At 40.5% G+C, this 26,774-nt stretch overlaps 1 protein-coding gene and 2 long non-coding RNA genes across 5 annotated transcripts; 2 read left to right on the top strand and 1 right to left on the bottom strand.

Moving 5' to 3' along the window:
* The first annotated feature begins 11,400 nt into the window (after positions 1 to 11,400).
* Positions 11,401 to 12,230, top strand: LOC311083434. The gene is made up of 3 exons (XR_014606295.1): positions 11,401 to 11,568; positions 11,664 to 11,762; positions 12,127 to 12,230. It is a non-coding gene; the product is annotated as an uncharacterized lncRNA (long non-coding RNA).
* A 245-nt stretch (positions 12,231 to 12,475) lies between these two features.
* Positions 12,476 to 18,191, top strand: LOC311083592 (uncharacterized protein). Of its 3 annotated transcripts, none has more exons than XR_014606326.1 (10): positions 12,476 to 12,626; positions 12,714 to 12,807; positions 12,965 to 13,309; positions 13,523 to 13,640; positions 13,717 to 13,808; positions 13,914 to 14,422; positions 15,130 to 15,321; positions 15,546 to 15,698; positions 16,830 to 17,032; positions 17,220 to 18,191. XR_014606326.1 is itself a non-coding variant. In XM_084115203.1 (6 exons), the coding sequence occupies exons 1-6, from the start codon at positions 12,568 to 12,570 to the stop codon at positions 14,166 to 14,168; spliced, it is 963 nt and encodes a 320-aa protein (XP_083971329.1). In that variant the 5' UTR covers positions 12,476 to 12,567; the 3' UTR covers positions 14,169 to 14,549. The 3 variants fall into 3 exon arrangements, 1 of the variants encoding a protein (XP_083971329.1); XR_014606327.1 differs by having other exon boundaries at positions 16,836 to 17,032; XM_084115203.1 differs by lacking the exons at positions 15,130 to 15,321; positions 15,546 to 15,698; positions 16,830 to 17,032; positions 17,220 to 18,191 and having other exon boundaries at positions 13,914 to 14,549.
* Positions 18,192 to 22,977: 4,786 nt separating this feature from the next.
* On the bottom strand, positions 22,978 to 24,030 carry LOC311083577. Its single transcript, XR_014606322.1, has 3 exons — positions 23,986 to 24,030; positions 23,282 to 23,349; positions 22,978 to 23,021 (listed from the first exon to the last, which is right to left on the bottom strand). It is a non-coding gene; the product is annotated as an uncharacterized lncRNA (long non-coding RNA).
* Positions 24,031 to 26,774: the final 2,744 nt, after the last annotated feature.

Below are 26,774 nucleotides of genomic sequence, written 5' to 3' on the forward strand. Positions count from 1 at the left end.
TGTGGGTCCACAATCATAACAATCATGTCCAATTTCAACTGGTCTTTGTCCCTCTGCCATTTAGCACGGGTTTGTAGGTTGGGCAGGTAGTACTTTGTGAAGTGTGTCCAGAACTGATCGGCAAGTACTTGAGAGTGTCTCCATCTACGGCGGCTTAAGAGTTCTGTTTCATGATAAACGGTCTGTGGGAGTGATGGATCCAGCCGCCCCATGAGAAGAAGGTTTGGAGTCACCGGGTTAGGGTCAGCAATATCTGTGGAAATGTAACCCAGAGGTTTAGAATTCAGAATTCCTTCTATTTCAGTGAGAACCGTGTTCAGGACCTCCTCAGTCGTGCTTTGCCCTTGTAAAGTGGCATACAGTGCAGACTTGATTGATCTTATCTCACGTTCCCAAACTCCTCCAAAATGGGGACTACTGGGAGGATTAAATCTGAATTGTATTTGCTGTTTGGCCAACTCTGTCTGCAGGGTAGGACCCAATGATTTGAATGACTCTTGGAGCTCTCTTTCACCACCTTTAAAGTTTGTGCCTTGATCTGATAGCAATTCTGAAGGTTTTCCTCGGCGTGATGTAAAGCGTCTTAGAGCCATCAGGAATGAGTCAGTATCAAGGCTGCTTAAAAGGTCGATGTGGACAGCACGGGTAGTCAGGCATTTAAACAAGATGCCCCAACGTTTCTCACATCGTCTACCTAATTTAACTGTAAATGGTCCAAAACAGTCCATTCCAGTAGAGAAGAATGGGGGTTTGAATATTTGCAGTCTGGCCTGAGGGAGATCTGCCATTTGAGGCACTGTTGGTTTAGCTCGCCACCTTTGACAGTCTGGGCAGGAGTATTGCTGCCGTTTAACGGCTTCTCTACCGCGTAAAATCCAATATTTACGGCGGATCTCTGCAAAGACCCGTTCAGAGCCAGGGTGATGAAGCTCTTTATCAATGTCCTGAATGAGTAGTTGGGTTATTTTGTGGGATGGATCTAGGACAACTGGGTGGATAACATCTGCATCCAGTTGTTGACTGCGGCGAAGTCGCCCACCAACTCGAATGAGGCCCACTGTGTGGTCATACTCAGGTGCCAAAGTTATTAGGCGGCTAGAATACGGTACTGGTTTACCTTCTACTAGACAGTGGAGGTCCTCAGGGAAGCTATCATATTGAACTTTCTTCAGAATGTCTCTTTCTGCTAATTGATGATCCTCAGCTGAGGGATCCCCTTCTTTACCTGCCACCCCATGGCGTAGAAGTGCTGCAGCTTCCACTAAAGCTTTAAAACTGCTGAACTGTTGTGGGTCAGGCAAGGACTGAACATCAGTAACTGTTACGTGACTACAGAAAGTAGTCTTCTTCAGTTCAGCAGGATTGTCAGATGTACTTATGTTGGGAATCATCGGCCAGCAGCTGGGTGAGTGCAGGAGAAATTCTGGTCCTTGACTCCATAATTTGTGTGTAGATAGCTCTTTTAGAGTTTTCCCATGAGTGATGTAGTCAGCTGGATTGTTGGTGGATTCCACATACCGCCATGTGTGAGCACTTGTGAGTTCTTGTATTTCGGCAATTCTGGTTCCCACAAACACTTTATAGCGACAGGATTCTGACTGAAGCCATGTCAGGACTGTAGTGGAGTCGGTCCAGAGTACGAAGGATTCAATGTTCAGGGTGAGCTCTTTAGCTAATAACGAAGCTAACTGCGCTAACTTACGGGTAAGAGCTGCACACAGTTCCAATCTAGGCACAGATAACTGGCGTTTAGGGGCTACTCTTGACCTGGCTGTGAGAAAAGCTACCTCGACACTTCCCCTTGCCTCCTCTGTGCGCAAGTATGCTACGGACCCATAGGCCTGTTCGGAGGCATCACTGAATATATGTACTTGACGACTACAATTAAGGGAGTCCATCTGGGAGCTCACATAGCAGCGAGGTAATTTGATTTGAGTTAGATGTGGCAGTTCTCTTTGCCAATCATGCCATGTTTCAAGAATGTCATTTGGCAGTAGTGGGTCATCCCACTCTCTCTGTTTTGCCCACAGACTCTGTATAAGTATCTTGGCCCGAGTGATATAGGGAACAAGGAACCCAAGGGGGTCATACTGGCTCGCTACTACCTTGTATATGTTTCTCATTGTGGGGGTTGAACAGTCAGCACGGCGGCTTTGGTATCCCAGAGTATCAGATTGACACATCCAACGCAATCCTAATGCAAGTTCTTGAGGATCTGATTCGGTTTGGTTAAGCCAAAGCTCACTGCTTTCAGATCTGGCTTCCTTTGGCAGATGATTGATGACATTAGGTGAATTGCATGCCCATTGTCGTAGTTCAAATCCTCCTTCTGCTAACAGATTCCTCAGTGTGTTCACTAGCCCTTTAGCCTCCTCAAATGTAGCGACACTCTGTAGACAGTTATCTACATAGAAACATCTTTCGATGGAGTGTCGGACATTGTCTCCTGGCTCACTGTGGTCAATTACGTGCTTCTGTAGTGCGTATGTGGCACAACACGGACTACACGTTGTTCCAAATGGGAGCACTTGCCACTCGTAGATGCTTGGGAGTTCCTCTCTGTTCAGATCACGCCATAGGAATCGGAGGAGGGGCTTGTCCTCTGGTAGTAGTCTCACTTGATGGAACATGCCCTTTATATCACTACTAAAGGCTACTGCATGCTCCCGGAATCGTAGCAGCACCCCGAGCAAGGAGGACCCCAGAGTTGGTCCAGGCAGAAGCAGATCATTCAGGTTTTCGCCTCTGTATGAGAAAGAACAATTGAAAACAACTCTGTTTTTTCCATTATGCCTCACCATGTGGTGGGGGATGAACCATGATTCTTCTTCCCCAGTCAGTTTCTGCTCTGGTATCGCAACCACATAGCCTGCCTGTACCAGTCTCTGAATTTCAGCTCTGTAAGCTTCTGACTTCACAGGATCCCTAGCCAGGCGATTCTCTGTGCTGCGAAGATTAGGCATTACAGATTGCTTTGTGGCATGTAATTTTGGCATATTCTTAACTCTTAAGAGGGGCGTAGCATAGCGTTGGGTCCCATTTATATCAACTCGGGTTGTCTTTGCCTCTAGTAGGTCGATGGCGGCTTGATCTTGTTTGGATCTGGTGGCGAGTTTCTCGCTCCTGTAGGGCAGTACATCGAGTTGCCACAGTTTTTCAACATGTCTGAATAGCTCATTGGAAGGGGAGCGAATTGATATGTTAAAACATTGTTGGGTGAGAAGTGGATGTTGCACAAGCTTAGCTGGCCCTTGGACTGTCCAGCCTAGTCTCGTCTTCACTGCTGCTGGTCCACCAGGAGGACCCAAGCGTACAGGCTCAATTGGGGTAACTAAGTGTGGATAGTCAGAGCCGATTAATAAGAGGGGCCGAACACTGTCATAGGAAGGGATTGGCAACCCTCTGAGGTGTCTATATTTATTCTGTAAGGTTGCAGCTGGACACGTGTGTTCGGCTAGCCCCAATTGGTCTGCAGTAAATGCCCTGTGTATCTTAAACACTCTTTGAGGCTGACAGGCTGGAGAGATGGTGAAGGACACTGAAGTACCCTGTATGACTCGCATGTCCTGTCTAACAGTTCTCAAAGCAAGGTCTTCTGGTTTGCCATGTAGCTTCAGTTTCTGAGCAGCTGCTTGCAAAAGGATGGTGCGTTCTGAGCCATCGTCTAAAATTGCAAATGTCTCAAGGGCATGGTCTCCATTCCGAAGGATTACCTTTGTGACCTTTAACAGGACCTGACTGCAGCCTAATGTTCGGTCTAGGTACAGGACCTCATTGGTGTTGTTGACAAGACAAGTGTTTTCATTGACTGGTCTCTCATTCAACTCATGAAGTGCCTCGAGATGTTTGCCCTTACATACCTTACAGATGGTTTTCAAACGGCACTGCGCTGCCTGATGGGATCGACCACAACGCCAGCATCTCTTATTGGTTTTCACCCAGTTTGTTTTCTGTTCTTTGGTGAGCTGGCTGAAATTATGACACTGATTCAAATAATGCTGGGTATTTGTGCAGTAGGGGCAGAACATTTTTGGTTTGTCCTGAGTTGTAGCCACACTCGAACTGGATCCTTCTGCAGATGTGGTATTGAGAGCAGGCTCTGCACTGTGGAATATAGCCGTTGTCTTGGTGGGCTTAAAGTCTCTGCGTCTATCCCTTTTCTGGGTAGTTTGCTCCTTTCTGTTCCCGCCATGCAACTCGAAACCACTTTCCTGTATTTTTAGCTCATATTCAAGCCAGTCTGCAAAGTGTAAAAGAGTAGGAATGCGAACATTTAAGGGGTACATGTACCTTTTGAACTCAGCTCGCAGTTCGTGGGGCAGCTTCGACATCAGTCTGGTTACGTGTGAACCGCACTGGAGCTCAACACTGCCGCTATCTCCCAGTTGGTCCAGCATGCCTACTAATGCTCTGACTTTCAATGCAAACCTTTTGAATCCACCAGCATCATAACTATGGATAGTGGGGTCATCCATTAAATCAGCAATCCGCCGCAAGGCTAATTGGTGAGGTTGCCCATATTGCTCAGCAAGAGTTGCCATGGTATCTGAATAGGGCCTACTGGAATTGATATAAGAGTCTGCGATGAGAAGAGCGTCCTCAAACTTCAAGTGTTCTAAGAGAATTTGATATTTAAATCTCTCCGTCACATCCTCAGGTAGAAGATTGTCTAATGAGACCTTCAGTCGTGCAAATTCCCGTGGGTCTCCCTTGGTGAAGTCAGGGATTGTAGGTGTAGGGCCTCGGTATACCTTCTCTTGCTGAGTGTGGTTAGGATGCTGTCCTGTGTCTCTATAGAATGGCATGCTGGCAGTAGGTGCTGTTTGGGGATGCCTGGGCTGTGGATAGTAACGCACCCTCTGTGGTGGAGTCGTTGCCATAGGGTACCTCTCGGGTTCATAGTACTCAGGTGTTGATGCGCAGGAGGGATATTGCCCTCTATTCCCTAATTTCCGCATGCTAGTGGATATTTCCTCCACCCAATCTGATATGTTGTGTCTAGGAGGTGGTGGTGGTGGTATATCCACTGTGGAGGGAAAGATGTCATCATCCACTACTGGAGGAGGTGGCAGTGGCCAGTCTTCATATTCTGTTAAAGGGGCTTGCCTTGATGGTAACCGGGCTCTGTCATGTGGCAAAGGCACTGCTCTTTGGTGGGTTGAGGAGACTCTGTTAATGGCCATTTGCTGTTGCATATCTAGCACTGTAGATTGAAGTTGTTGATTTTCTTGTTTAAGCTGCTTCATCATTTTCAGAATCTCTGATACATCCTCCGTTGTAACTGGTTGCAATACAGGTGTGCTTTCATATCTTGTTCCAGTGGGTGGTGAACGACTTATGGCTCTCCGGTCTGCCCACATGGCCTCGTCGCTTGATGACTGATATGTGAGAGGGGTCATCTCGGCTACCCTTTCAGTGTGACTTGCCCGTAACTCTCTGGGATGAAGGAATGTAGCAGCAGCTGGGGTCTGTTGGTCGTAATGCGGGAGAGAAACCTCATAATCCTCCAACCAGGCTGGAGGCTGTGTTCGCCGCTTAGGACGCACGTCAGCAGGCAGTTCTTCTCTGGTCGTCTTGTCTGAAAACATCTTCGACACATCCACAGCAATTACCGTAATCCGGCTCGAAGGACCAATTTGTTATGTAGTAACCGATGTGGCTCGGGTTAAATGAATCACTGTGGTACGTCTGGTCAGGACGCAATGAAGATGCACTTAGGTTTCGTTGATGATTTATTGGGTGTACTTGTATATGTGTGGTTCTATAAGACAAATAGAAAACAATATATCAATACTTAACATTCATAAATAATTGTTAATCAATAACAAAGACATTTCAATAATTAGAAAGCATTCGAACATATCCAGAAGTCGTATTATTCACTTTGTTCTTATCTTATCTGACTTTGGTCAGACTGGGGATCGAACCCCTGGCCGTTGCGTTAATGACGTCACATCGACAGCGCGTGCAAAACAGAATGACGAAGCACTTTCTTAGCATACTCGGCAATGTCAACAAATAATATAAATCTACCCAATTAAAGGCTATTACAATAATGCTTGATATAAACAACAATAACGTAATGTGTAAACAATTATTAACATGCAATGAGATAATATGCAGATCGATCGGCCGTCCAGCCGACTTTAATAAGGCCTATTTAACCTAACAAACAGAACTATGTTGATAAGATCCATAAACATAGAAACTTACTTTTAGATGCACGCACACGATTAATAACACCACTTTTCTGAAATGAGGCAAACTCTCGTGAGCTCCGCAGTCCACACTCTCTACGGATTCATAACAACAACGCACTTCCTTTTCAGCATATTCCAATTACTCCGTTATTCCACAAGGGGGCGTTAACAGTCCATAGTCATTGAATCTGTCAACTCTCAATAAGAAAACCCTACTAATATAAATCTATTACCTTAAGTGCTAAATACAAAGCCCTTTGAAACAGTTATTCATTTTGCAAACTTTAAGAGCTACATTACTCAATATTTAATCAAGAGATTTTAATCCTCGTTTTTATTGCTTTATATTCGGTAGGCTACTCAACATTAATCTATTTATTCGTGTCCAAGGGCACAAATATCCTTCTTTTTTTCGTGTCACTCAGCACGACTTTCAATGCATTTCAATGGGACGTATTTTTCGTGCCTGCACCACGTCTTTCTTTCGAGAGCACACTATAGTTTTTTTCTCAAATGTTAGGCTATTCCTTTTGCAAACTTTAAGGGCTAGGCCTACATATTACTCAACATTTAATCGGGAGATTTTAATCCTTATTGTATTGCTTTATATTCGGTAGGCTACTCAACACGAATTGATTCGTGTCCATAGGCACGAATTTCCTTCTTTTTTCGTGTCACTCAGCACGACTTTCAATCTAATGTATTTCAATGGGGCGTATGCACCACGTCTTTCTTTTGAGAGCACTCTATTGTTTTTTCTCAAATGTTAGGTAACTTTAAGGGCTACATTACTCAACATTTAATCAGGAGATTTTAATCCTTGTTGTATTGCTTTATATTCGGTAGGCTACTCAACACGAATTGATTCGTGTCCATAGGCACGAATTTCCTTCTTTTTTCGTGTCACTCAGCACGACTTTCAATCTAATGTATTTCATTGGGGCGTATGCACCACGTCTTTCTTTCGAGAGCACACTATTGTTTTTTCTCAAATGTTACTATTCCTTTTGCAAACTTTAAGGGCTACATTACTCAACATTTAATCGGGAGATTTTAATCCTTGTTGTATTGCTTTATATTCGGTAGGCTACTCAACACGAATTGATTCGTGTCCAAGGGCACGAATTTCCTTCTTTTTTCGTGTCACTCAGCACGACTTTCAATCTAATGTATTTCAAAGGGACGTATTTTCCGTGCCTGCACCACGTCTTTCGTTGCAACATGGTCTCACCCCTATTCGTCACATGCCGTTTGGTCATTTCCCCCTCACGTCCAAAGCCGACGTTGAGGGTACCCCCTATTCGTCACTTGACAACGGAGAGGGTCGTCCGATAGATTTGAGTGCGAATCCCTCATCTTGGAATTTTGAACTTTGATTATTTTCCTAACCCTAACTCTTTTTCCTCTCTTTTTATATAATTTTGGGCTACATTAAAATTACATAATTACAAGACGGTAGCCTATATTTTCTATATGCTTAAAACATTCCTTCATTTAGGTGGGATATTTTATAATTTTCGATCACATATTGTGGTAATTTCCCCCTCACGTCCACAAGCCGACGTTGAGGGTAGCTTGCTGAAACCCTTTTCTAAATCGGTAATATCACGATTTTTCCTCTCTTTTTTTATATTATTGTGGACTACATTAAAACGACATAATTGCAGGACTGCATATTTGCTGTAGGCTTAAAACATGCCTTAATTTATTGTGGGATATTTTATAATTGTCGATGGTATTTCAATTTGCAATGGCTTATAGTGAGCCTACTTTTCTTTTTTTCTGCGCCAAAAAAAAAGAAAAAGAAAAAAAGAATAGCCTACTTTTATAGAACTTTCATCTCAATACTGATTATGAAGTTGTAATAAATTAATTATATAGCCTACTGCAGAAATGTTTATATTACTTTATATGGACATATCCTTTGGCAAAGAGATGGATGCATTCTGGGAAGTGATATGTGTTTAAATGTAATGGCTACATACTCGTTTTTCCTTCACTTGGACATTTATGCTGACCCCTTTAAAAGTTTGAGCACGGATATAAAATATTAAGACTGTACTTTTTAATTATGATTGATATTTTGGCGCAATTTTGCGCAACACGTCACTGTGTGCGACCATCGGAGAAACCATTGCCCAGCGCGATTCCACCACGGTAAGTCGCTTACAACAGTCTAATAAGCAAGATGAATTCATAAGCATTATTTACACGTCCAAAATGAATAAAATTACGAGTTTATAAAAAAAAACATGTTCTAAGCCTAGATATAGGTTCTATATATATACAAAATAAAATTATGAGTATTTCCACATAAAAAAAACATGTTGTGATATATATATCACAACATGTGTTTTTTTATGTGGAAATACTCATAATTTTATTTTGGACGTGTAACTGCTTATTGAGAATTTTTTGGGGGAATAGTAATTAGGGACATTTAGATGATGTGATTTTCTCTCGATCATCGTGGTTCACACACAACGTCACTGTAATGTGTTAGTAATAACAATATTATCACTTGGTCTAACGTTATACTGCACATAACGCTGCCTTTAAATCTGGGATGGCGAACCCCTACACATGTTACGCGCCATTAAAAAAAATGTTACGCGACTTTTAACAGTAGCACAGGAAATAGGAACAACGTGAATCTGTATTTATCCTAAGCATTTACAAGAAAATGTGAATCACTCACTATTTGGGTACACTTTTTAAATCTTATATCAACATAACACTACATAATTAACATTTTCTGTTGTTCTCCCTGCAGATCCTGTCAAACATATCACCTGTCGAACCTATCCGAACCTGATTTTCAAAACCCAAAGGCACTTTTAAGAGCCAACCTCTATCTCTTCATTATTTTCTATATCTTACATCCTCTCTGTTACATCCTCTCTTTCATCCTCAATCTTTATCTATCTCACAGTCTTTATCTATTGCTCTTTCTTTCCTCCCTGTCTGTCTTTGTCTACTTGTCTGTCTTACCCATCTTTGTCAGTCTGTCTGTTTGTATCTGACTGTGTCTGTCTGTCTGTATCTGACTGTCTGTCTGTATCTGACTGCATTACAATGGCCACCAAGCATAAACTTGATTCACAGGATCCCCACTACCAAGAGGGGAGAGTGAGACGCATGGCTCTGGAGCTGAAACATGAACACATTCTAGCTGAAGCCAAGGTTAGAGTTTTTGTACACCTCAATCATTTTATAACAACAAACATAACAAATTAAAGTAAAACGTGATGAGGAATATGTAAGAATGATGAGTGCAGAAGATTTAATACAGGTATATTGCATGATGCATCCTGCCATGCTCTGTGACATGTGTTAATAAGGGAATATAATAATAATAATAATAGTATATGCAGTTCCATCCCTCTGAGTTACAGAGACTTGGAGAATCTATTCCAAGGCTCATTTAAGCTGTTCAACACCTTACTAACACACTATGTTGTGTTTTCCTTTCACAAGTTACCTGCCTTTTGGTTACCGTACTTTTATCAACATCAGTCTTACAAGAAATATTCACTCCAATACACGGAGAGCAGCTGATGAGAGGAAACGTGTACGAGACCCTCCACACACCTCTAAAAGGGACTCTGTAGGACGTGGTAAGCCGAGGGGGAGGCGAGGAGGGCGACGCCATGCCTCCGCTACAGGTTATATCTGAATTATTTGACATTTGTAGGAGGAATTTACAATGATAATGTTGGACCAACTCAAATTAGAACACTGTAATTGTTTATTGAGAGTTTAAAATATTCAAATATCTAAAAAGACATTAAAAAGTAGATAAACCTTTCAGTGACACTATTGTAGAAGACACTACTATGTACTTAACAAAAATATGTCTGATTTCATAAATTGTTTAGTATATAGTTTGAAAAGAAGAACAAGAATAGAGTGTGATAGCCTAACTTGTTCTTATTCTTCTATGTGCTGTTTTACAGTCACATACCCCACGGTCGAGTGCCCCCTGTCATCCAGTGTGGAGGTTCCACTTACTGCAACCTCAACAAAACTAAATCCTCAAGAGGAATTTGGTAATTCACAGTGATGAATTTATCCATGTACAGTATAAAAAAAGTGTTCATTCTAATACTGATCAGTTGACTTTTAATTGTTCCTTATCTAAATTATCCCTTACCGCTTTATTTTTGGATTTTCTTTACAGAAAAAAATATGGAGAAGCTCTCTGATATTTTGGCGTCATGTCCTTCTGCTGCTCAGCCTCAGAGTAGCTCTGCATCATCATGGTCTTTTCGGCAGCAGAAAGCCTCAGAGCGCTGGTGTAACGGTCACCAGCTGGAGTGCCCTTGAGAACCACCAGAGGGCACTCCACACCAGACTCTCCTATTCACTCACTAACTACATTTCCCATAACTCACTGCCCGGACTCATCATCTCTGATTGCATTCACCTGTGTCTCTTCACCTGTGTCTCATCACCCTGTTAGTCTCAACCTATTTATACCATGTTCACTCATTCACACACTGCGAAGTTTTGTATGTTGTTGCACTGCACTTCTGAGCGTTTTTCCCTGGTTTTGTGTCTCTTGGTTTTTGGATATCTTGCCCTGTTCCCTGGATTACTCTCTTGCCTCTGGTCCCTGGATTACTCTCTTGCCTCTGGTCCCTGCCTGTTTTGTTTGTTTGTTTTGTTTGTTTGTTTGGACTGCCTTCCAGTGTATGACCTATTGCTTGTTCTTTGGATTACCCCTAAATAAAGCTGCGTTTGGATCTTTACCTTCGAGTCTCGGAGCAGTTCGTAACAGCTGGAAAGAAGCGAGACCATACCACCTAAAATGCCTTATTTCAATAGAGGCTGTTGGTCATCCCCTGTGTTACCTTTGCAATGAGCCTGCTGTTATTAGGTTGGTTTTCATTAATACCAAACTTCAATTACCCAGGGTGGGTTTGCTGAGTGCCCTGCTTTATAGGCTAAGATACATGTCTTTTGGGATGGGAGAAGACTTAGATACCCAGATGAAAAACACATTAATGAGAAAAGTAAATCTAGGACCTTCCTGCTGTGAGGTGACAGTGCTAAACACTGAGGCACTATGCAATCCTATACAATAAAATCGAACCTAGTAAAAGTGAAATAGCTTAAATAGAGTGTACAGTACTTTATATGAGTTATTCACCTGAAATAATGTATTATATTATAATATTGTTTTATTTTCTCCTTAGGTGCAGGGAGTGTCTTCCTGAGGAGTGGTTCTGTGGGGACTGTGATGTATTGCATCACAAAAAACATCCACTCCACAACAGGGAATGCGTGATTCGTGGTTTTTTTGAAGCCATTCCTCCGACCACATGCATCATTAAAGGGGAGGATGGATATTGCACCCATGAGCAAGGTACGTTCTCACGAAAGCCCTAATTTTGCTGTTCAATGTGTGTCTGCAGACAGTTACAGATAATCTAAATTATTGGTTTTCCTTCTTTTTGCCAGCTTGCATTTTGCCAACTGTGAAGGTGCCAGACTGCTCCTGTGGAGGCACAAACTTCACTGTGTTACCAGGCAAACCAGTGATTTTAATTACCATCAATGGTAAAAAAAAAAAAAATATATATTGTAGATTTGATGTTTTTCACACTAGTGTGCTGTGGCATTGTGCTTACAATTGCAGAAGTGACAGAACATATGGAATAGCACATGGTAATGTTATTAACTGAAACAAAGACATGTTTTTTTTTGTCCTCCGCAAAGAAAAAAATTATTAGCATCTTTCCAGCATGATGTCCAATCAACACAGCAGTGTGGAATTTAGTGAATTTGAAAATATAAATGTGGGATTATAGGAACTTGTGCAATGTCTCTCAACCATTCACAATGTGCATAATGAACTAAGTGTTGTAAAATTAAGTATGTGGTAAATGTGTATTATATTTGTAATTATTTTTTTTGTTCCAAGGGCGTTTTGACTTGCATCAGCCACTGTATGAATGTCAAACATGCCAGCAGCAGTGGACCCCTGACTTTAAAGACCTCCTAAGAAGTGGATATTGGCCAGCCTCCGTCACCAATTCCACACTTTATACACTGGACCTCTTGAGCTCCTTTCAGGAACTCAAGATCATCTCTCCAGGATTCTCCAGACAAGCCTTCGCAAAGCTGCTGGAACATCGCACTAAGTGTGGAGGAAGAGTAAGTGTAAATGTTATTACCATTTTATTAAAAAAAATTCCATAAGCAGACAATATCAAAATACTATTTCATTCTATATATTTTCCAGTCTGGACCTATCAACGGCGTTGCACTGCAGCGCAGCTTCTTAGAGCTTTCGTATGCATCATTTGAGGAAGACCAGCTCTGCTGTAGTGCTCCTTTCACCTGCCCAGCCTGCACACCAGAAATGTTGGCTGTTTCAGCAGATGGAAACAGAAAGCTATATCGCTTTCGCCGAAACGGAAGGTGATCTTTCTTCCAGTCTTTTTATTGATTTATTTTCTTACTTCATATATTTCATGAATGGATTTTCTATTTTTCTTTCTTCCTCAGCTCTGATGATCCTGGCTTTTTTGAGGGGCTCTTTGTGGCTGAAGACAGCGCGGTGTCTAGATTTGTCGACACCATACAGAAAGCAGTGAAAAATGCAAGTTGACAAAATAGTTGTTACAATAATAAACGTGACCCCCACTTCAATTACTCCTGCCTACCAATTACAAAATCAAATTGAGAGAATAAATGCCATATATTGAATGACGCCATTGCTTTTATTTGATTTGTCGTGTTTGTTTTGTGTGTCATAGACACAGGGAAGAGGCACATGTGGGGACTCCCAGTGGACAGCAGCGAGGGAAACTTCAAGGAGGGCTTCAAAATTGGATGAAGAGGGGATGGAGGTTGCTGTGTGTCGCCATGGGTTCCTTTTGAAAGCCCTTAATATGTACAGGGGGGAGATATTTGCCTACCCTCTGTACCTTCAGAAGGAGCTCATGCCAGCCAAGGCACAATTCTTCGCAATGGACGTGGCTTGCAAATACTGGCCATACCTGGAGAAAGTTGCTAGTGTCCTTCCTGCTCTTCAGGAACTGACCACTATGAAACCCTTTCTCAGTGTAATGCATGCTCGAGCCCATGCTACTAAGTGTGAGGTGTGTATAATATTTTGGCATCATATGTACATTTGTAATATTTACAAGCACATTAATAATATGAAATATAAGTTAAGCTACACTATATTATCTTGTCTTTTTGCATAACCATTTCTTGCATGGAATGTAATGCCCTTTGATGCAAATTGTGGTTTGTGATATTGGGCTATATAAATAAAATTAAATTGAATTTCTTCCACCCTTTACTAACAGATTAACTGGAGTGGCAGGAACCAGGAAGGAGCAGGGACAACCGCTGGTGAGGAGGTGGAGCAAGTGAACAGCTACCTCTCACGTTGTGCCCTGACGACCAAATATATGTCCAAAGCAGGTGATCGGAGTTTGCAATATTCGTGTATACATTTTTTTAGATTGATCATCATAACCTCATTATTTGCTTTCAACAGCACGGGTGGACATGCTTACTTTGCATGCAATGGGGTGGAACGAGAAAAAAAATCTCTCTTTACATCAGGCACTTTCCACAAGATATGTGAAGGTAAGTCTCCTATTAATTGTTTTGTGTGTCCTTTTGTTGTGTTTACTTGGCCTGTTATTAATCATACAAAGTTTTAATCCTTATTATTGTATAACTGTTCATCAGACTTGTCAGAGACTCAAGGATGAGACTGCAAGGCTAGCTGACCTAAAAACAGAGCTAGATTGCACAGATGAAGTGGTGTCACAGTGGCTATCTGATGTAAAAGAATGGGCAGCTGGTAGTAAGCATGACCAGATAAAAGAAACAACAAACATCCCTTTCTACAATCTAAATTTTATGTTTGATATTAAAGAGCAGCAAAAAATAGTAGGCGGATCTTCATCTAATGTGATGCCACATTTATGTCAGGTTTATTAGTATATTCCAGTTCCCTGCAGGAAGTGCACATACAAAGTTTAAATAAGTTGGATTAAAAGGTTTTACATGAAATTCAAGCAGAGAAACGGTTCTGTGTTGTTTTAACAGTGAATTTGCTTTCACTATATCTTCTACAGAGACACCTGATACATCTCGTGCCAGTCAAGGCACCACACACAGAGGACTTCAGCAATCAATTGAGGGGCTTTACCTTAGTGTGAGGCACCGGAAGCGAACCCTCTACCGTCAGAATGGTATAACTATATAATATAATAGGTTGATAAATTCAGGCTACTGTATGCATCCTATTCCACCAACATGGAATTAGCAAATAATGTAGTAGCACAGTTCAGCTCAATCATTGAATTCTGTTCTTTAAATGACCAGTCTGTAGGATTTAGTGGTATCTATCAGTGAGGTTTGACGATTGCAACCAGCTTACCTCACCTCTATCTTTCCAAGCTACGGTAGCCGACGAGAAAATGTGAGAGGTACTATGCAGTGGTCTCAAACCGGTTCCACGGAGGGCCTAGTGTATGCAGGTTTTCTCTTTTACCTTGAACCAAACTGATTGAGTAGGTCACTAATTGGTTAAGATCTCCCCTCACCTGGTAGTCTGTTTAGTCTTGTTTGTCCGTTGTGGGCTACTGTAGGAACATGGAGGTGCAACATAGCGGCCTCCGTGGAAGGGGAACGTATTTAAAACTGCCCATTCTTAATTAATTAATGCACAATTATTATTTTCAGGCAATCATGAAAAGTGTGTGTGTGTGTGTGTGTTAGTTAGATTCCCCCCAAAATGTTACACACTGGACAATTTGTTTCCCATGTCAGTCTACATTATAATTTTCACATACTAAAATAACTGCAGCTTTGCTTTTAAATTTTTTGGTGCTATAATTTTTTTCTTGTTGAAGAGTTCTGTCAAAAACCTCTGCCTCTGTACTTCATGTCTTTCTAGACAGCAGCAAGTTTCGCCATCGCCTTCGAAGGAATCTGGCAGAAGACAAAAAACTCCTTCTTCAGGAGATACAGAAATACAATGATCTTGTACTAGAATCGGCAACAACCATTGACGTAGCTGTGGTGGAGCATTCCCTAACTGGAGAGAGCACTGTGTCTCAAATATGGCCGTGGGAGGTTCATGGCAGTGGTATGTCTGTTTTTAGATGCTTCACAGGAATTTATTTACAGTTCTGCTTTATAGAGCATACTGAACTAAGGCATGCATGTTACATATTGAGTGTTGTAATATTAATTTAGTTTAATGGTGTATTTTCAGTTTTCTTATGTATCAATTTGATAAAAAAAAGTCAATGTTTGTAGTGATTATGCAAGATTGTCTCATGTGTACATATAACTGTTATTGATTCTTAGCAAACATTTCAATCAAGAAACGAGTGCACGACCAAGTGATGTTAACAAGGCGACTGCATGAGGAAAGAAGCGTTTTGGTGTTGGAGATGGCACAACACTGCATGTGGTTGCAGAGCCTGGCAATGGTTCTCAAGAACAAGTTGGCTGAGGAGGGTAAGTTTAATTAAAACCCTGTCCATCTAATGTGTTTAAAAAAAACATACAAAAAAACACATCAGTCACAGAACTTGGATGGAGTAGAACGGTTATGGCTCTCTTTGCCGTGGTCCTTTGGGATATACATAAAATGGGGATTAAAGTTGTTACTGTAGCTATGGTAACAAGTCAGTAAGGCTATAAAGATTCACATTTGCTTGAAAGATGTGCAGATTTGTTGTACTATGTCTGTTACTGGAAAGCGGAAATTAACAAAAGAATTTGAACATTGGAATTTGTGTCCTGGTGTGTTACATGGGGTTAGCATAACATCAAGATTAATCTTATTATTATCTCCTCCAGTCAACATAGAAAACCTTGCTGGTCAGCAAGTAACAAAATATGTTACTTCAGCACAACTGTAGTGAAGAAGAAAACTGTTAACTTAAAACAGCTATCAGACATATATATGCTGCTTTGGGCCTCCCTACATAAAGTCACCTCAGTGAGCCATGTTGCCTTAAGTTGTTTTATACAGAAGCTTGCCTGGTCCCATGTCAGCGATACACATAAAAATGCCAATCATCCTGCTATGTAGATATGAATTGGTGATATCTTTTTACTCCATTTAAGTTATTTGGCCCAAACATAAATGATCACATTCATCTAATCTTTCCTAATGATCCGCTAGCTGGCCGCCCCATAAGCAAGCCGTCAAAAAAACGCGTCTCTGTAGGCAGCCTAGGCTCTGAGATCTGCACACAAAAACAGTTGCGCTCACCACCACTCAAAACCAAAACAAATAGTGTTCCAACCAATCACGGCGGGTGTTGTGAGGTTTTGCGCTCGTGCACGGCTGCCTATGACGGCTGCACGCGAAACTCACATCACCCACCCCTGTCGGTGATTGGTTGGAACACTATTTGTTTTGGTTTTGAGTGGTGGTGAGCGCAACTGTTTTTGTGTGCAGATCTCAGAGCCTAGGCTGCCTACAGAGACGCGTTTTTTTGACGGCTTGCTTATGGGGCGGCCAGCTAGCGGATCATTAGGAAAGATTAGATGAATGTGATCATTTATGTTTGGGCCTGAAATCACTGATACAACCTTTAATATAGTTTGTCTTTAATGTAATCTCGTTTGTATTTTGAGACGTAGACCAGGGAAATGAGGGACTTTGCTGTCTCTTGAGAAGAAGACTGTCAGAGGTGTCAGAAAGGTTCCAAGTGGTCCTCCAACAGTACAAGACTGCCTTAGGTCCTGAGGCCTCTGTCCTTCTACATGTTGAAGAGGAAGATCAAAGTGGCCTCAGTAGTCCAGACACCAGTGAGGATGAAGAGGAAAACACAATTTAGGTCATTCATTTATTAATATTATGTATGTTTGTTTGTTTGTTTTTTGGAATAACCCCCTGTTACTGTTATTCTTAATAATTTATTTGTGTATTTTATTAATGCTTTACACACCTTACTTATTCTAAAACAGCTGAAATTCACTCTCTTATCCTAATTCTTGCTTTTTTGTTTTTCTGTATTTCCCCAGATGGAAGCTGCACGGAGGACTATGTTGAAGGAAATGGACTTGCCCTATATCTGTGTATTATTAGTATGCTGATTGATTAACCACATCAAAATCTTGTTAAAAATTCAAACTGTGTCTTTAGATTTTCCAAGCAATTTAGTTAGCACATTGCACAGTTCATTGAAAATGCACAAACCTCTCAGTATAGGTGCACCAATCTTATCCAAAAATGTAAACTTTGCATGTATGATATTACCAGATGTAATTACTGGGCTCATATGATATCAGGGTAGTGTATACTCTTTTAAGAGAGACTCCCCTTAATTGTGGTGACCCTGTGACCTTTCCTTTTGCACCAACGTTAGGCCAAACTTTTGACTTGCATACAACAAATGTTATGAACCGATTTCTGTAATTTGCTGAGCAATGAATCATGTCATGTTGACCTTATGAGATTCCCTGTAGCACAATCATTAGACCAGAATGTAAAATTGAATATTGTCTAATTGGGCAGATTGCCATGAAATCTTGTAAGCACATGATGACTTTGGTGACCTCATGACAGTTCCTCTATCATCACATTTAGGCCTTAATGTAAAAACTCATTCTTGATTGCATTTCTCAAAATTCACTTATTCTGCGGTGCAGCAGCAGTGTCTGTGTCAGTCTATGTCATTTTGTTTTTCCCCAGAGGAGGCTGCCTATGGATTACTACTTGATTGAGTGTATATAACTTGTGTAACTTTATATTACTGCAAAGATGCATTATAGTATGTAACAGAAAAACACACCGTTTTTTATTTTACGATTATAATTTATATTGTATATTATTACAGTTGACAGATGACTTAATTCTTTGTTCTGCTGGAGCTTTTTGCAAGTGAACTTAACCTCACAGTCCAATGTTTTTAAATACAGCCTTATGGCTTGTTTGACAAATATGCATTTGGTGTATTTTCACTGGTATTGTTGTGAAAGACAAGAAATAAAGTATTTCCAAAGATGAATATTTTGTTTTTACTTTTTCATACTTTATTGAAAAACAATATTTTATATTTTTATAGTTGATAAAAAAACATCACACTGTGGAATCTTGTTTACAGATAAACTGTTTAACAGTTTAAACTCTGTTTAACATCAAACTGCATTATTAATTAATTACTTTAATACATGTCTTTTTACTTATTTTCAAACAATCAACCTTGTTTGTAATTAAACAAGATCTATCATAATAAGTAATGTGTATCTGTTAGGTGTATATGTTACAGTTTTTCTCGATTGCTGAAACACTAACTATGGATATGAACTCAAATTTCAAAAACGCAACACCGTTTATCAAAAAGCACACCCTTTTTCCCCAAACTATAAACACTACTCCCCAGTTTTGACACACGAGTCAGATTTGTTAAACTTTCACTGCAAAACTTTACACACATTATCCATTTATCATTGCCTACACAATGTTGTAATTTAGAAAGCACTACACAAAGAGTCAAAACTGATCACACAGCAATCAGAACCTTCAACAGATCGATGAAACAGATAAGATGAGAGGGGGAGGAGAAAGGGAAAGGGCAAAGAGACAAGCATTCTCAGATGAGATTTGTGCCAGCTCCCTAGTTGGGGTCATCCCTCTGTTCCCACAGCTCTATGTTACCACGGCCCTATGTTCCCTCTGCCCTAAGTTCCCACATTTCTGAGAATTTTTTTTTACTGAAAATTTTGAAAATTAGGTTCTATGTTCCCACAACCATATGTTCCCACAGCCCTATGTTCCCACAGTCCTATGTTCTCTCAATATTTTTCTAATTTCAAAGATTTTTCTCAAAATGAAACTCTAAGTCAAGTCATTTTCTTACCACATTTAACCCTCGGGAAAAGGTCGGGAGAAATCTGTCAGGAACTCTATGATCCCACATTTCTAGGACATTTTCAAAATTGAGTATTGTGTTCATACATTTCCCTATAATTTCAACAGCTAGTCTATACTACTACAGCTAGTCTACACTACAGCTATTCTACACTGCTACAGCTAGTTAGGGTTAGGGTTAGGGTTAGGGTAACCCTAACCCTCTGTGGGAACAAAGAGCTGTGGGCACTTAGGGCTGTGGTAACACAGGGCTGTGGGAAGATATGCACGCTCCCCCCTGAGACGTGCCATTGAACTTGTTACTAAGCGTACAAATCAGCGTCCATACTTGAAGTTCTTCCGGTTTTCAGAGTAGGGTTAGTTTTAGGGTTATAAAATTGTAGCTTTACTATACACTCACCTAAAGGATTATTAGGAACACCTGTTCAATTTCTCATTAATTCAATTATCTAATCAACCAATCACATGGCAGTTGCTTCAATGCATTTAGGGGTGTGGTCCTGGTCAAGACAATCTCCTGAACTCCAAACTGAATGTCAGAATGGGAAAGAAAGGTGATTTAAGCAATTTTGAGCGTGGCATGGTTGTTGGTGCCAGACGGGCCGAGTATTTCACAATCTGCTCAGTTACTGGGATTTTCACGCACAACCATTTCTAGTGTTTACAAAGAATGTTGAGACATTCAGATGGTAGAGTCAGAATTTGGCGTAAACAGAATGAGAACATGGATCCATCATGCCTTGTTACCACTGTGCAGGCTGGTGGTGGTGGTGTAATGGTGTGGGGGATGTTTTCTTGGCACACTTTAGGCCCCTTAGTGCCAATTGGGCATCGTTTAAATGCCACGGTCTACCTGAGCATTGTTTCTGACCATGTCCATCCCTTTATGACCACCATGTACTCATCCTCTGATGGCTACTTCCAGCAGGATAATGCACCATGTCACAAAGCTCGAATCATTTCAAATTGGTTTCTTGAACATGACAATGAGTTCACTGTACTAAAATGGCCCCCACAGTCACCAGATCTCAACCCAATAGAGCATCTTTGGGATGTGGTGGAACGGGAGCTTCGTGCCCTGGATGTGCATCCCACAAATCTCCATCAACTGCAAGATGCTATCCTATCAATATGGGCCAACATTTCTAAAGAATGCTTTCAGCACCTTGTTGAATCAATGCCACGTAGAATTAAGGCAGTTCTGAAGGTGAAAGGGGGTCAAACACAGTATTAGTATGGCGTTCCTAATAATCCTTTAGGTGAGTGTATATATCAACAATCTCCTACAGTTGAAACATACATTATACTATATTTAAATGATCAAGATGAAAAAAAAATCACGAGGCTATCAGGTCATTGAGTATATTTGACTGTTATTGTAGTTGTAGAACAACCATCAGGGCTGTCTCCAATGTACACTATTTACATTTTTTTTCCAACTGCTTGCACACATTTTCAAAACTATGTCACCTTTTTTCAAAACTTTCCCAAAACTGCACACACAAAATTGTGTGTAGCCTAGTGTTTTGAAAAAAGTGTTTTATGCTATTGAAAACTGAGTCAAAGGCTGAGAAATAGTTTATTGTTTTTGGAGATGTGGTGTGAAGTTTTGCACTTTGAGTGAGAGGTTTCAAAAAATCGTGTGACATAAAAAAGATTTTGTGTGTAAGCAGTTGGGAAAAAACTGTATAAACTACAATTCCCACGAGAGACGCGCCATTGATCTTACAAAGTGTACAAATCAGTCACCATACTTGTAGTTCTTCTGGTTTCCCAACCAGGAATAATGTTATAAAAATGTGTCTTTACTATTCTATATTAAGAAACATACATTATACAGCCGAAACATACATTAGGCTATATTTATAGGCTATATGATTAGGATAAAAAAAAAAAATCGCCAAGACTTCAAATCTGTGGTTTTAGCTAGGCTACAGTAGACATGAATTCAAGATTGTCGGCGGGAGTTATGCTACCCTTCAAAGAGTGACTTAAAAAAAAAGAAAAAAAAAAAAAAAAAAAAAAGTTTTATTTAACATTATGTTTATTTATTTATTTATGGCCTGCAAATGTTTTACCAACTGATGAATGTAATAAACTGCCACTTATAAATATGTCAGCATTAGATGCAATAAGTATACAAACAATATCCTAATATTACAGTAAAGAATTCCAAAATGTGTGAAATAGGCTACTCTCCTGATCAAGACCTTCTCAATAAATCAATATTTGACTTTTTAACTAGTGACAAAAACTGTTCAGTTCTAGAAGATAAAATCATATATTTTATTTGGATGAATCAGTCTGTTTATCAGATTTACCAATTGCTATAGTTTGTTTGTGCTGGTCAAGAATAGATACAATTGAACTGCAAGCAAAAACTTGGGGCCACTGTTTCAAATATGTGAGTGGCTCCTCCCCTAACAAATGTAACCTCACTCCAATTTTTTTATAAAAACTTGAGAGCTCTGATTAAATTATATATGCTAACCTAAATTTTAATTAAAAAAGAATCCACTTCATCACATATAAATATGCTCAATGTAGTCTGTTTCTTTTGTCTCAACCACTTCATCCTCATATTATTTTGAATTAAATTTATGTATGGAAAAGTAAAAACAAAAATTATCATCTTTTGCAAGTGTTATTGTAGTGTATTTGTGTTCTCTCACAAAAATACAAGTGAAAATATTCCAAATGCTTATTTATTGCTTAATTACTCACTAGAGGCTTAAAGAATGATCAAACAAATTTATTGACAAGGTGCATAACAAATTGAAACTATATAGTCTTTGGCAATTGGACCACATCAAGACATCATTCTTTTAAGAGAAATGCATGATATGAAAAAGGGATATCCCCTACATGGAGCCGACACTGGTGGTGGTGAAGGGGTGAGTAGCAATGCTGAGATCTGGATGAATGTGGAGCTCTTCTCCTGATGACCACAGTGGAGGGACCTACTGTATGACACGATTGGCTCAAGAGGGTTGAGATGAAAATACATTTGGTTTAAGACATAAAACACCCAGTCAGCTGATGAGTTTGGAGTAGAAGAGAGTGAGAGAGACAATGTAAAAGATATGATATAATGTGCGAGTATAAAGAAGGACAGTCTTATTTGTTGAACTTCATATTTTAGCTTCATGTCAAACAAGCCATAAGGTTGTATTTCTTAACAGTGGACTGTGAGGTTAAGTGAACTTGAAAAGCACAGAAAACAGAACATGAAATCAAATTACACGTCAACTGTAATAAAATAACAGTGCAATTTATAATCATGAAATATGAAACATGCTTTTGAATAACATCTGAAGAAGAAAATTCAGTTGGATTAAGTACATTTCTAGTACATTCCCTTTCGAGATTAAACTCCAGGTCATATTCTTGGAGATGTTCCCCTTTTCACTACTACAGAAAGATGAGATATGACTTCAAATGCAGCACAGAAACAATTTAATAAATAGGCTGAAACCAAAATGGAGTTCTAAATATACATTTTATTTATTTTCATTATTTTGGAGTGAATCCTTTGACTGCCAGGAATGGGCCCACTGCTCACCACTAAAAACAGAAGGGATTTTTTTTCTGTTACTGGTTGGGGTTTCCAATAAACTTAAAACATTACTGAACATGTCTTTTATAAGTATAAGTTTCATTTTCCATCTATGAAGAACCACCACCTTCATGCATGCAGTAATGGTGGTGGTCCTTCATAGATGGAAAATGAAACTGTTATACTTATAAAAGACATGTTCGGTAATGATGTGTGCTTTAAACTTGTTTAAAAGGCTTGTTTAATCTGAAACAGAACAGATTAATAAAAAAAATTGTAGCAAAAAAAAAAGTTTAAGTAAATAAATAATGAATGCATTAATTCATAAAGCAGAAGAACAGAATAATACATACCATACTGGACAGGGCTCCCAGTCAACCAGCATTTCTGCTTTGCCCTAATGTAAGAAAATACAAAAAATAAAATCCATTCTTAGCATAAGGCTATTATGTCTGATTATAGGCAATGAGTTTCATTGATTTTCAGAAGACACTCCTTCATAAACTGTAATTCAAAAAGACTGAACACATAAAAAGTATCTACCTAACAATTATGGTATGTATAATATGTATTTGCCAAAACACACGGAAGTTTCTAAATCCTATATTGCACTCTGCATACTGCCTACACTCTGCAGTTCCTTTATGACTGTCTAACCTTTCTCACTCTTTCTCTTAATACACTCCTGATGGGGAAAGCCTCTAGGCGAGTGTGGTAGGAGCAATCTGTGAACATCAAAAACACATTTCAAATATTTCTTAGATAGTTAGATTAGAAACAAAATAAACACAACTATGAAGACTTAAGTAGTGACCAGACTTGCAAGGATGACTAATCAAAACATGTATCATGGAACCAAATTACTCTCGGTTCCAATGTGGTATGCTTGCTTGAATAACCATACTACTGCTAAGCCACAGCTCACAACTAAGAACACTGCTGCTACTTCTACTACTTGGCAATGCATTTTGGTCAAATTTGACTAATTAAGCCTGTTGGATTTTATAGCATGTCAATTGTAATAATCTCAATAATACTAATCATTCCTATTCTATATCTATTATGAATAATCATGGTTACGTGTGCTACGCTGGACTAGCTGGACTGGTCACGACATTTACATACAGTATTGTTGCCCTGTTGTTGATTTGACTGCTTGTATTGTACATATTGTATTTATTTGTAAGTAACTTTGGATAAAAGCGTTTGCTAAATAATTCATTAAATAAATAAAATTGTGACTACCGGAAATTGTCTGTTGTAGTAGTTAAAAAAAATAAGCAATTGAACTAAAGCGAATTAACAGGGGTTAAGTTGCAATGTTTAGCAAAGTATGAATCATTGCTTTTACATGCACTTACTCTTTTGTGGCCTTTTCCTTTCAGGCATATGCCTTGGTCCCCCTGTGGGATATAAGATTACAGTCCAGTCATATATCCACTCAGAAAAAAAAAAAAAAACACATTTACAATAATTAGACAAAATGCACTTTGTAATGTCTTTTCAACATAAATATGTGTCCCTGGTGTGTCTAGACACCCCTTAAATATGAGAAAAGACCATCCTCCCAGTTAATGTGTGTGCAAACACACCGTTTAATTTGGCTCCAGATTTTACATCACATGCAGGCTCATTGGAAAATAGTAATCATAGTAGGCTTTTAGAATACTCCATCTAAAATGACCTGTTTCAGACACGGTCTGCATAAAGGACCAGTTCAAGATAAATAAGGACTTTTTTAGGATCATGCAAACTGCAAAGCTACTCTAGTGGAGTATCAGAATAATAATATAGAACTGGAAATTAGCATAATAGGTCCCCTTTAAATTCTATTTAAGTAATTAATTTACTTATTAGAGAATCTGCTTGACTAATGAGTTTCATTGAGTTTCATAGTTACCAAGCTATGGTAACAGTTATCAGAACCACCAATAATTACCCTAATAATAATAATAATAATTCATTACATTTATATAGCGCTTTTCTGGGTACTCAAAGCGCTTTACATCGAAGGGGGAATCTCCTCAACCACCACCAATGTGCAGCATCCACTTGGATGATGCGACGGCAGCCATATTGCGCCAGAACGCTCACCACACACCAGCTTACTGGTGGAGAGGAGACAGTGATGAAGCCAATCAGTATATGAGGATGATTAGGAGGCCATGATGGACAGGGGCCAATGGGCAAATCTGGCCAGGATGCTGGGGTTACACCCCTACACCCCACCGCACCCTACTTTTTCGAAGGACACCCTGGGATTTTTAATGACCACAGAGAGTCAGGACCTCAGTTTAACGTCTCATCCGAAGGACGGACAAACATTATTTACATAGCTGACTTTTTTTTTTTTTTGACTTGCGACTGTGCCCCTGGCTGACCCTGTGAAGACAGCTGTGGGTTTGGAGAAAGAAAATTACTCATATACCAAATAAATCTTTAACTTATTATTTAAAATTCTTGAAGATCACAACATCGCACAAGTGTGGCAGTACATGTATTAATAGGTGTAAAGTACATGCATTCTTATTGCGATTGAATTAAGGTTGCTCCATTAACTCCACGTGTTTCATTTTCTCGTTTATGTCCATCCTGTTTGTGATAATCCTAATTTGTTTCAACAAGCGCTGATCCTGCGCTGACTTGTTCAGGGAACGCAAGGGGTGGGAGAATGGTTAAGTTAAGTGTTCATGGGACACTGACATTCCCAATTATTTTGAATATTCGAATTATCCTAATATCTTTAATAATAAAATTTGGCCTAGTAATTTCAGCATTTGATTAGTAGTACTTATTTTACTTTTAGATTTTTAATAGACTCACAAAATTCCTTCCAACAGCCCTAGTACAGAATCAGATAGACCTATCATCTATCTAATTATGTAATATCCGATAAACTTTTCTAGCAGATTATCCATTGAAAATGAGAACCCTGTAGGTGATGATACACAGGGCAACTTTTTGAGCAATGTTGCTGGGCAATGTTGCCGTCAACAGGCAACCAGATGAGACACAGGGCCCACAACCCATCTAAATTATCCAGATAGAAATGTGTTGCCCATTTTCAATGTGAAAGTGCCCAAGGAACAATCGCTCGGCAAGATTGCCCAGCAACATTGCTCAAAAAGTTGCCCTGTGTATCATCACCTAGTGAGTTTTACTTTATCAAGCAGCAAAAAAGTTATAGCATGGTGAGTTTGAGTTCATTTCGTTGAAAAGAGCCCTAACCTGCATCAAGCTCTATGGGGGAAAAACACTGGAAGTCAAGTAAAGTTAAGGTAACCCATGGGTCAAACACTTTTGGACTTTACAAATATAAACTGTAACTCTTTAAATTTGTTCTAATTACCTTGCCCCTCCGTGGACTCCGCCTGCTCCACTTGCCCCTCCGTGGATTCCGCCTGCTCCACTTGCCCCTCCGTGGATTCCGCCTGCTCCACTTGCCCCTCCGTGGACTCCGCCTGCTCCACTTGCCCCTCCGTGGACTCCGCCTGCTCCACTTGCCCCTCCGTGGACTCCGCCTGCTCCACTTGCCCCTCCGTGGATTCCGCCTGCTCCACTTGCCCCTCCGTGGATTCCGCCTGCTCCACTTGCCCCTCCGTGGATTCCGCCTGCTCCACTTGCCCCTCCGTGGATTCCGCCTGCTCCACTTGCCCCTCCGTGGACTCCGCCTGCTCCACTTGCCCCTCCGTGGACTCCGCCTGCTCCACTTGCCCCTCCGTGGATTCCGCCCCTCCGTGGACTCCGCCTGCTCCACTTGCCCCTCCGTGGACTCCGCCTGCTCCACTTGCCCCTCCGTGGACTCCGCCTGCTCCACTTGCCCCTCCGTGGATTCCGCCTGCTCCACTTGCCCCTCCGTGGACTCCGCCTGCTCCACTTGCCCCTCCGTGGACTCCGCCTGCTCCACTTGCCCCTCCGTGGACTCCGCCTGCTCCACTTGCCCCTCCGTGGACTCCGCCTGCTCCACTTGCCCCTCCGTGGACTCCGCCTGCTCCACTTGCCCCTCCGTGGACTCCGCCTGCTCCACTTGCCCCTCCGTGGATTCCGCCTGCTCCACTTGCCCCTCCGTGGACTCCGCCTGCTCCACTTGCCCCTCCGTGGGGCTCGCCTCGCAGGGTGTGAGCTGCAGAGTAATCAGCTAATCCTCATT

This window comes from Abramis brama (assembly GCF_963993115.1).
Source record: "Abramis brama genome assembly, chromosome: 5".
Taxonomy (NCBI): Eukaryota; Metazoa; Chordata; class Actinopteri; order Cypriniformes; family Leuciscidae; genus Abramis; species Abramis brama.